Here is a 12063-nt window from a genome sequence, read left to right as displayed (position 1 = left end):
AAAGTAATTTGATACATTTTTACTAGTGATGTACAAAATTCTATGATTCAGGAATATTCCCAAATTACTATACTTTCCATATTCCTAATTTATAGCCTATCCTTTAGCATAAGGCTTCTAAAGCAGGTTATTGGAAGGAAAGAAGGAAGGAAGGAAGGAAGGAAGGAAGGAAGGAAGGAAGGAAGGAAGGAAGGAAGGATCAAAATGAGTATCTTGACTTTCATACAGCTTTTGACACTTTCTCTCACCAAATGCTTTATTTATTTATTTTTCAAATTTACATAGCCGGCCATTTCATATATAGTATATGACTCTGGGTGGCTAACAAACAATTAAAACAATAAAAAACAGTAAAAAAGAACAGTACAATTTAAACAGAGCAAAGAATAAAAGCATATAAAAGCCATCATAAAATGCGTAAAACACACAGCCCATAATTCCATTCATCAAAACAATCAATACAGCCACTGCACCAGCTCCACATTTCCGTGTCCCCATGCCCATTGGCAAAACCGTGTCTTCAGGGCCTTACTCAGCTTTAGCATAAACTTGAGATAAAAGTATTAATATTTATGGATAGGCAACTGGCTACCTAGAACTGGAAACAGGGTATTTTTCATGGTGTAATACAGAGGGTTCCCTCAACGTTTGTACTGAGATTATTTAACATTTGTAAATAATCGTAAGTACTGAGAATTCAGTGGTTGATATTAAGTTAATGAAAAGAAAAACTGTTTGTGTGCCACTCCAAAGGTATATCCCCAAGTTGTGTAAAAATAGCAAATACCCATAGATATACTTCTGTACAACTAACAACACGGCAAGGTATTAAATGAAACTGATATACCACAAACTAAAGATTTTAAATACTAACAACACAGCGGGTTGTTAAATGGAATTGATATACTACAAACTAAAGGTTTTATATACTAGGTAGTCACTTTCTAATGATCTCTATCATGGAAGAAACAAATTAAATATATTTCTGTCCCAACTCATGCAATTGCTGGATTATCCAACGCTCATGGTTATAATCATGGTTCAGTGGCCTGAAATATATTTAAACAAAAGTACTGAACTACTGCTCTACAGTATCGCAGCTCTGCTACTGTACAGAAATGCCTTCTCTCCTAGGGTTCCGGAAAGCTTTGAAAAGCTGGCTTTGGTTTATTTATTATTACTATAAGCACAACGTGAAATCACAGCTGCCAGTTCTTTAGTTGGTGTTGGCCTTCATTTACACTGAGTTCTTCCCAAGAGTCTAGGATGTTGTAATGTATCAGAGTAGTATACAGTACGTGTGGATCCAAGCAGTGTGGCCTTTTGTAATTGACGGATGAAAATTCTGTTGATGCGCAGATTTTCTAAGTGCTGTCCAAGGTTTTTTGGTATGGCACCCAGTACGCCATAACCACTGGGATCACCACTGCCAGTTTATGCCATAATCTTTCAACTTCAACTTATAGATCTAATAATTTCTAATTATAATGTCTAATTATAATTTTATTCATGCATTTATAGTTAATGAATGTATACATTTAATTATCATTTCCAATTACCATTTCAGACATTATTATTATTATATGTTTAAGGTCTCTCTTTTGTTTTGTTGCTTTTGTTGTTTATTAAATCATTTCAGTCTGGTCTGTCTCTCCGATTTAATGTTTTTAGCTGGTTTTATCTTTTTTTCCAGTTTTGTAACTGCTCAGAATCCACTGAGTTGGAGGGCAAATGAATGAATGAATGAACACCTCTCTATGTAGTGCAAATCATTTACCAGGGTCACCACATGAACAGTCTCACACCCAGGCATGAGATGAATTTAGATTATCTGTGTCACATACAAATATGGGGAGGAAGAAAACACAGTGGGTAGCTCTATATACAAAGTTTAACTACTAATGAAAATGGAAGAGAAAAGTAGAAAAACTTAGAAAGAAAAATCAACAACAGGAGTAAAACTAAATACATTAAAATAATGTAGCACTTTCTCTAAAACTCTGAATTCCCAGATTGAGCATAGGTCCCAAAGCAAATATGCATTTGAAGGTTATGATTTCTGACAGCCACCAAAAATGAGCACTAAAAAAGCCACAGCTATAACTTTTATGGAACCATACTTTGATCTCAATGGATGATTTATCAGGAAATAAAACATGTTACAATGAAATAGCTACCCCTGGATTAACAAGATAAACTAAAAACCTAATCTTGAATGCAGGATTAAGTTCCAGAGTTGACTACTAGGTACAATATTCTGCTATTTTTTAATGCCAGATGGTCAATTTAAATCTATTGGATTTACTGGTAGAAGGTTCATTCCCCCCCCCCCCATTCTGGAGTAGTTAAGAGGAAAATAAATGCCTGAAACGTGTGCAAACCCATTCTGATGACATCACCCCACTGTCCTCAAGCATGGTCAGAAAACGATATGCATCCATAGAGTCAAAAATAGATGCTTGCTGCTACTATTTAATTGTGGCAATCATGCACAAATGACCAGAAATTTCAATAAATAGGCAAGGTCAACAGATATGGCAGAAAGATGTGATTATAGTCTCCATCAAATGAACAATTCACACAGTAACAGTAGTAATAGTCATAATAAAAGCAGGAATAATTGTTGCAGTTATACTTGGGCATTCTTGCATCTGTTACAACCATTGCTCTGCTCAGCTCCATTTTCACATCTAGAGGTTGCAAGATATGTTGAGATGAGGACCGTAATCTACGAGCCGCCTCCCAGTTTTCATCTAAAAATGAAAAAATATCTGTTATAAGAAACTTTGAAAAACAATTATATTACAATACAACAGGTACTTTCCAAATTTTCTCATCCATTTTTAAAGCTTGGCTACAATGCTGATGCTTATTTTAAGCTACAGAGAGCCATTTTACACTGGTTTTAGTGGCACGGTTACTCTGGTGAACCCAAGCATTTACTAAGCAAGTAACCAGGGAGAGTAAAGAGGAGTTTGACAGCAGAGTTTAACAAATGATTTTTCCCTAACTAGAACAAGAAATAGAAGATAAAATGGATCTGAAGTCATAACCTTTAATATTTATGGCATATTTATGGCTCATTACTGTGAACCGCCCAGGGTCCCCCACGTGGGGGAGATGGGCAGTGATAAAAATCTGATAAATAAATAAATAAAATATTTCTGAAAATATTTGCTATCTCGTGGACTCACCAATTATTGGGTTGCTTGGGCTTAGCTCCAAATTAAGCAGACAAGCTGATTTAAGTAATAATCCAAAAGTTGACTTTGCTTTTTATCTGAACCTCACAGGTAATAGGACTCAGATATCTTGTGACTCCTTTGTTTCACAACGCAGTAAATGCATTCCTATTCATCACTTGACATGCTGAAGGCTACAAGTGCTCTTTTGACCCTTTTCTGTTTATAATGCTGACGGGGTGAGTGTTTGTAAAAGTCAGTCCTCACAGTCAGTGAAAAACAACATGACAACAAATCTGACCACTGCAAAAAGAAGGAACAGATGGAAACTACCCTCCCCTGCAGAAGATGGAATGGACTGTCTGTTACGTAAGGCAGAAATAAGAAAGAGGTATAAGAATATAGATACTGTTTCTTTATATAAGGCTTATTCTTAAAACATTAGAAATCTTTGGTTATGGCATCCTACTCTTTTTTCCCCCCAGTAAAAATTACTGATAAGGAGTTCTTGCATTTTTGTGAGCTTGCCTAATTGGTTCAAGGCTTGTCTTCTGAGTGAGGTATGACAGTCTCCTCTTAGAATGTCTTACTCATTTCTTTTTTGAGAGGAAGAGGACTGAGAATAGGTAGAAGCAGAAGAATGGCAGGATTTGTTTTATGAGCTTTCAAAAGTAAAGGTGACTGGTCCCTTTCATTTCCACTTGCTCTGGAATGGTCTTGTGTTTCCTATGAGCTGGCTTAGGGGGTAGGGCTAGGCTACAGCTCCCATACTCTGTGTGGGTAAACCAGACTCAAGAAGACCCTGTCCCTCCTTAGGATCCTGAACTGCCCAACTGAGCCTTAGTAAGCTGACTTGCTTTTTTGTTTCTTTTTGTTTCCTCTGACATATCACCCCATGTTTCCTGTTTCTCTGGTTACTATTCTAATAATGGAGAGAAAAGACATTCAACTTGGATGCCTGCTGCATTCTAAAAGAATTAAGTGCTTCTGCACTGCCTTTCTTGGCCTCTGTGATGATCCTGGATTTCAGAAGGGCCCTGCTGTTATTGCATAACCCAGTGCTGATCTTGCTGCATGGTGTTGCTGCTGCTAATCTCAATGCCAATACTGCTGCTTGCCTCCTCTGCTATGCTTCAGGGCCCTGGAAGCTGCCATATTTTGATTCCACTTGAGGGAGGAGAATAGTCCGATTCTTTGCTGCCAAGAGGTATTTCAGTTGCAATTTGCTTCTGTCATCAACTGAACTGCTGGTTAGCAGAGTTACTGAATTTGCTCCTAAGCAGCTCATGTTATTGGCTTTGAATTCTCTGAACTTTAATTTCTTCAAAGCTAGCAAAAGATCCTTTTTTGATCGTTATTCTCAGCAACAATAAAAGAAAAGCCACTGTTGGAATTCATATACAGTAGATAGTGGTCACTGCACCTGTGTGCCCTTCAGTCCTAGCTGGCTATATTACAGAGCAGCCGAGAGATATTAAAATCTGTCGGTGTCAGCACAACCAAGAAACGGGGCCCTTCACACACTTGGGACCCCAGGCTCAGGCACATAGCTAAGTCTTCAAGGTCTTCCGAAAAGCCAGTAGGTGCGGGCCGTCTTAATCCCAAGAGGGAGAATGTTCCAGAGGGCAGGCGCTACGGCAGAAAAGGCACATCTCCTGGTCCCCACCAGCCTACATTCCTTGGCTGAAGGGACCTGGAGCATGCCCATCCTGCTGGACCAGATTGGATGAGTAGAAACAATTGGGAAAAGATGGTTCCTCAGGTTACCCAGTCCCAAGCCATGAAGGGCTTTAAAGGTGACAACCAGCACCTTGAATTGCACCTGGAAACACAATGGCAACCAATGCAGCTCCTGAAGCTGTGATGTTGCATGTGCCAAATAGCTGACACTATTTACAACCTGTGCAACTGCATTCTGACCAGCTGAAGCTTCTGAATGCTCTTCAAGGGCAGCCCCATGTAGAGCACATTGCAGTACTCCAAACAGGAGGTCACGAGGGCATGAGTGACAGTGAGTAGAGCCTCCCGATCCAGGAACGGGCACAACTGGAGCATAACCCAAAGGTGTGCAAAGGCCCTGTTAGTCACAGTTGCCAGCTGCTATTCCAGCAGGAGCAATGAGTCCAAGAGGACCCTCAGACTGCGCATCAGATCTATCTGGGGCAGTGCCACCCCATCCAGAACCACAGATGAAAAAACCTTGGTACTGGAAGGCCCAAGCACCCAAAGCCACTCAGCCTTGCTTGGTCCATTGCACCCCATCCAGGCCCCTACAGCTTCCAGGCACTGAGACAGGACAACTACGGCATCACTCAGACAGCCCAGGGTGGAGATATAAAGCTGGATATCATCGGCACACTGATGACACCTCACCCCAAACTGTCGGATTATCTCAGCTCACTTTTTAAGCTTGGTAACTAATTAAAGATTAAATGACAAAACAATTTTCCACATAGCTATGTACACTGAGCATTAGTAAGGATGCTTTTGAAATGAGATGAATTATAACCTTTTCTAAGGATATCCCACTTATTATTTCTTAAAAATGAACATAATTTAATACTTACAATGTCTGCTATAAAGTAGCTGTATACTACTGAGAAGAATGTCAAACTTATCATATGCTCTTGACATAATATCTTCAAGAGCACTTTCACCAACTTTGATGTCTGACAAGGTAGACCGACTTTTACTACTCATCTGAGAAAAAAGCAAAACAACAAAAATAGTCATATTTTAAAATACATACTGCAAAGATGTATTATAAAGAGAAGTGCTCTGTACAGATGAATCAGGGAACACCCCCTGCATCACAGCACTGTTCTCTACATAGAACAAAATCAGGAATGCTACCCTCTCCATCTCATCTTGCTCAATATACTCACTCCTTACCTCTTCCAGCATTTCCCATTCCATTAATGCCTTGCCCCCACTTGCACAAAGGAATTTCAGCTGCTCTGTTTTTTTTTCTCCTATAGATAAGGTTTATCAGCTTGGTAGGTTGGACTGAACCCATGGCCAAAGGTTTCCCATTTCTATAATACTAAACTTTAGAAAATATCTAAATTTCCCAGTACTGCTAAGTCCTCAAATTGTATCAACATGGAAATTTTCAGAAACTGTGGAAATTAATGTACATGATTTAACTGAATTACAAAAAGTATTCTGTGTATGTATTAAAATAAAGTCCCTTTTGAATCAAATTTGACTCCTGGTTAATTCATACTCAAGATCCATTTTCATGACAACTGTATGAAAATGGTTTGTCACTCTCTTCCCCCTCCCTCCCCCCAAGTCTAAATTTATAGCCATGATATTGCCATGAGGTCTCCCAACCAAGTAGTAACCAGGCCTAATTTGGGCCTGAATTCTGTTGAGCTCAGATAAGGTCAACCAGTGGCTGCAAAAATATAACATAAACATAAAATATGAGCAATGTATTGGTATTTGAAGGGGTTACCTTTAAATGACCTAGATCCAAAAGTAGCTTATTTGATGTAGCTTCATAAAATCCATTTTGTGGAACAATGACATAGGAAGACATAAGATTTATTTTTAAATCTAACACCTTCTGTGTTTCTATAACATACACTAATCCTAGAAAAAAAAGTCAAAAGATCGCATTAATAACAGTTCCTTGAGCCAGATCTTGTTCTTCACACTATGATAGCTCTTGTGGTGTGAACTCACAGACTGCATTTTGATGTATGTATGTATGTATGTATGTATATAAAAACCCAGAGTTTACCTGTAGCTGTCTTTTCACGAAATTCTTCCAGTTTTGTTAAGGTTGCTGAAGTTATTTGCTCTAAATGAACATCACTTGGGGGTCGGAAGAAATCGATTAAGCTATTCACAGTCATCTAAGTATATAAAAGAACAGTGAAGTATATTCTCAATGTAGAAATTGTTTTTTTTTTAAAACCTAATTTGTAGAATAAGTATTTTCAACTTACTGCATCATATATTATTTCCAAAGGCTGTGACTCTATTATTACTTTCTGATTGCAATTCTCATCTAAGGGATTGGTTTCAAACATTATCGTGAAGAGTGATGTATTGTGCAGTGAATGGACTGTGTGAGAAGATAGCAGACAGGGTACTATGTTTTTCTGAGCCATACCCTGCACTTCAAATGCACTTACACTTGATTCAAATCTGAAAAAAAAGGACATGATAGATAGATAGATAGATAGATAGATAGATAGATAGAGCTATGCTAAGTAGGAGCATTGCCTTATATTTAGACATTATTATCATCATCATCCCAGATATAAACAAAACAAAACAAAACTTAACTCAAGGTGGCAAACATACCTAATATGCCTGCCTCCCTATTTTTCCCCACAACAACCACCCTGTGGGGTGGGCTAGGCTGAGAGAGAGTGATAGGCCTGGCCGCTTTAATGCCGAAGGGAGGCCTAGGACCCACAGTCTCCGGGTTTCTAGGCAAGCACCAAACTGGCTTTTTTACAGGCATATGATCTGTATCTAACTCTGCCTTATTTATTTGCATTCTAATTTAGCAAAGTGGACCAAGATAAAAGATTCCTGTATGCCAGTAGGAATTCCAAAGCAATTTTCATAGCAGATTATAAAAATCTATGTGTAACAAGATCTATTCATCCAATCCCTGGATAGTACATCTGAATTATTTGTACAGGATTATTTAATGAAAATAAACTGTAATACATGAAAAAATCTGAGGTAACCTATACAGCACAAGTTAGGGTATATTTTGATTATTGATAAAAGCAAGATAAAATATTCTTATGAAGATAATACAGAACAGTCTAAAATAAAATATGATTCATAATAATTATTCATAGACCACTTCCTTGAGATTTCCATGACAGGGAGCTGGAAATATAAGGACAAAGTTACTGGTCTAAGGCATAGATTTTCAATTCTTATATGCATGGGCTTTTGTTGTTGTTGTTAGAGACTATAACCCTAATATTGGATCCCTATAATTTCCTGCTTTTTTCAATGTCAAATTCCATTCAATATCTTGACTGTTTTTTTCCAGTTGCCTCTAAAGTTATCAGCAAAATTGTTTTACACTGTAAGATCTTCACATATTTGTTACGTTTATATCCTGATTTTCTTCCAGGAGATCACGGCTGGATACACAATGTTCCCTCTTCTAAACATTTTTCTTCAGAACAACTACTAGTCCAGTACCTATTTCCCTGTTCAAAATCCAACATTTAACTATTATGCCATACTGACTCTCTGTTAATTTCTTTAAACAAAGATCAAATGTCAAATAACAAGAATGAAACATATTTTGCATGTCTCTTCCAGTTCTTTTTATTTCTTCTTGAATTTTTTGTAATGTGCTCAAAAGCTTTTTTTAATCGTATGGCATAGCAGTTTGGTGTTCATGCTGCTTTTTTCTTGCTGGGAAATCCTTGTGAGGTCAGCAGCCAGACATGTAGACTATTTAGCTGTGACAAGTCACGTTGCCCGGGGTGCACCGCAAGGAGGCTAGTCTACATTGCATCGATGCTCAAAAGTTTATCTACTGTAAAAGAACTTTCAAGGTTCTTCACCTGAGGAAGAAAAACAAACCCTGAAAAAAGATGGAAAAAAGGAATCAAAGAGCACCAAACCAGAAGGAAAATCAGAGGGACAGAACAAAGCCAGAGACAAAAAGAAAACACTCCTCAAAGCTCACACATGGCTACTCACATAGAGAAAGGCTCCCAACATTTTTTAACTATACTTCTATTACCTAAATGCCTACCTTAATGCTTCAGCACCAGGGCGTTGTGTTACTGTTGTACGCAGATCAATTAATGCCAGTTTTATCAGCTCAGGCTTCTCCTTGTTTTCTCTGATTAGTATTGTCATACTTATTAATTTTACGTAAAGCTTCACAGCTTCATACTATGCAAATTAACAAAAAAAATCATGAACTGAAGAACATTTTAATCAAACATTATTATTGATTACATTTGAAATTCAGAGTATTAATCATTACATGTGAAATTCAAAGCAACTGAACTGAACTGAACACACAACACCAAATGTAAGAAAAATGCCTTCTAATGGAAGGTCTTTTCTAAGTTTAATTATTCAAAACTAATTATAAAAATTATTAAATAAATTCTAATAATTTAATTTTAAATAATTTTTAAAAACCAGTCATTATATTCTGAGTGGTATATCATGAGGGGACAACATAGATAATCCTTCCCCTCCTCACAGAAAATTATCCCCTACTCTAATGGCAATTAAGCTCAGATAAGCCGTATGTCTGCACCAATGAATATTTAAAGCTCTAGGAAATGGATTTAGGACAAAGGCCTACGGGCCCACAGCTTAGAGCTCTCATGGATCCTATCCCAATTACAAAACTGGCTAATTTACCTTTCAATATGTAAACAAACAAACAAACAGGAATTACTTAATGCTTAGATCTATTCATTAATCTGTACTCTAGATATCATTGTCCATCATAAAATACTATTTCTTTGAAAAGCTCAATGCTTGTTGACCTATCCTAACCAAATCACACCCACCGTTTTCGGCAATGTTGGGTCGACAGCTGTTTCACTATAACCGATTGCTGCATAGAGTTTATCTTTTTCTTGTGGAGTCATAAACTGTTCAATACCTGCAATATCAAACCAATATTACTACATTCAACAAAAACAAACATATTTTCATATTGTAGCATTCTATAACAACACACTACGTAAGGGTTTCAGTTTTTTACAAATATAGCTTTGTAAAATGCATAAATCTACTCCATTAGTTGAAGCAACTTTATCTTTTCTAATATCTAAAGGTACTATGATAAGACAACTTGGTATTTAATGATAGTGAAAGCTCATTCCAGCACTAGAAAAATTCTTGGATCAAAACTGCCATATTTATACCTTTTGGTTCTTGTTTCATTTCACTGCTTTTTCCTCCAGACCATCCCCATATCCAACTAAACCAGCCACGAGAGTCTTCATCATCTTGTTTAGCACCTGGTCTGAAAATCTTTAATCCAGCTTTAATAGCCTATTATGCAAAATAAAACACAAGTTAATATTACTTGCTGTGTAACATCAAATAGTTTATTTATTGTATTAGTTATAAAGAAAACTTAGCAAGGTGCCTGGGGAAATGCAACTGAATCCAAGCTCCTATTTTAAAGAGGTAAATTTGAAGCAATTCAAATAATCTTGATGCTGTATATTGATGCAGTCCAAAACTGCATTGGCTCTTTTGACAGCTGCACCACATGGCTGGCTCATGCTTAATCTGTGGTCTACAAAGACACCAGATCTTTCTCACCTTCTGCTACTGCCAAACGAAACAACTCCACTCTATATATCTATATTTAATTGTTTCCTTTTGCAGTTTGCAGTTCTCTGTTAAATTTCATTTTCTTCTTTTAAGTGCATTTTTCTAACCAATCAATATCAAGATGTTTACAGATTAATCATTTTATGATCTGCTCTAGAATCTGGGTTAGTTGTTAAGGAGTATGTTTGGGTATTTTGTGGCATGATTCATGATTTCATAAAATAGATCTTTACAATGTAGGAGAGACCCAAGATGGCAACAAGATAGCAGCAGGGAAGCAGATGAGAATTAAGCCCTTCCTGCTCATTAATGCATCAAATGGAACTGTGATCACATCCTTTGCAACCTTATTAAGAACAGATTTATGGCCCTGGGCACAAGGAATCCTCTCTCACCCTTCAAGACTTCATCTGTTACAAGGAAGCCTTCATTACATCCGGTTTCCCTTTCTCTGTCTCAGAACTCCAGCTCAAAAAACTCCCTGGAGCAGAGACACAGGAAATCCAGGAGAGCCAGTTGGATACCTTGCAATCACCATGAATCTCTTTCAGACAACATGTGCCTCCCAGTTGCAAATATAGTCATCCAGATCCTGGAATTCTTAAATGCCTATCAGCAAAGGTAAACTAACTCAGAATGCCTTTAACATTTTTATAATGCACAATAATTAAACTGAGAAAAGTCCAATTAAACCTCATTAAACAGCTCCTGATAATGACCAGGCAGTTTCCTTCCTTAAATCTTGATGGGATCACTGCCAATATTTCACACAAAATGCATGCAGGGCTGCCCAAAACATCCCTCTCATCTCATAAAGTCCAAACCTCTCTCAGATGGTATTAATTGCAATATACAGAGATGATCATTTCACAAGACAATATAAAACTCTCTGAGCCTATTTTTGAACTGCCACCTCAGAGCTATGGACCTAGACTCAATCCGATTTTTGCCTATCCACTCACAGATGAAAAATATTTTCCTCATCTTTACTCATTCCACCTTTCTGCTGTAGACCCCAAGGCTGACTGCCAAGCTATAGCAACTTCCAAAGGAAAAGGTACTCATATTCTGGGTAACTGTAGAGGAGTAAAGATATAATCTTGCAGAAGGAATGCAAGAAGAGTTATGTAAACATCAGTTCAGCCATGAGAAAAAGGAGGATGAAAAAGAAACTCAAGATTACCCTGACTTGAGTCTCCTTGGTATAAGAAGGGGTAGAGGGAAATTCTGTCAGGCTTTCAAGATTCTGTTATTATACCCTACAACAATAATGTATGTTCCAGTATTCTGATATCTGTTTCCTAACCTGGCCTATCTTAGAGGGCTGACAGTAATACCTCAAGAGCTGCCGTCACCTCATCAAAGCTCCAGAAGCCAAGGAATGGAGATGCATGCCTTTCAGCACCAGCACTGCCAGAATACTCAGAAGCAGCTACCTAAAAGAGATTCCTATATTACCCACACTCTCTCAAGAGCTCCAGCTGCCATATGCAATTTAAGGGAGGGGAGTCCACAGGAGTTACATATACCAGAAACCCCCTACTAGGAACTCGCAGCAACTCCAAGAAACAAAGCC

General features: G+C 37.7%; 1 protein-coding gene across 1 annotated transcript in view; it reads right to left on the bottom strand.

Annotated features, from left to right (window-relative positions):
• VPS13A (vacuolar protein sorting 13 homolog A) overlaps positions 1-12063 on the bottom strand; it is a 140214-nt gene that overhangs the window by 84232 nt on the left and 43919 nt on the right. Inside the window, exons 15-22 of the mRNA XM_063295163.1 lie at positions 10070-10199; positions 9710-9804; positions 8932-9074; positions 7139-7340; positions 6931-7045; positions 6643-6779; positions 5750-5882; positions 2636-2753 (exon numbers count right to left, since the gene is read on the bottom strand). Coding sequence (XP_063151233.1) covers positions 2636-2753; positions 5750-5882; positions 6643-6779; positions 6931-7045; positions 7139-7340; positions 8932-9074; positions 9710-9804; positions 10070-10199 — 1073 coding nt within the window. The remainder of the gene's footprint in view (positions 1-2635; positions 2754-5749; positions 5883-6642; positions 6780-6930; positions 7046-7138; positions 7341-8931; positions 9075-9709; positions 9805-10069; positions 10200-12063) is intronic.

The sequence above is a fragment of the Candoia aspera genome, chromosome 2, assembly GCF_035149785.1.
Source record: "Candoia aspera isolate rCanAsp1 chromosome 2, rCanAsp1.hap2, whole genome shotgun sequence".
Classification (NCBI taxonomy): domain Eukaryota; kingdom Metazoa; phylum Chordata; class Lepidosauria; order Squamata; family Boidae; genus Candoia; species Candoia aspera.
The sequence above is the reverse complement of the archived record's forward strand: the minus strand, read 5'-3'. Positions and strand labels throughout refer to the sequence as shown.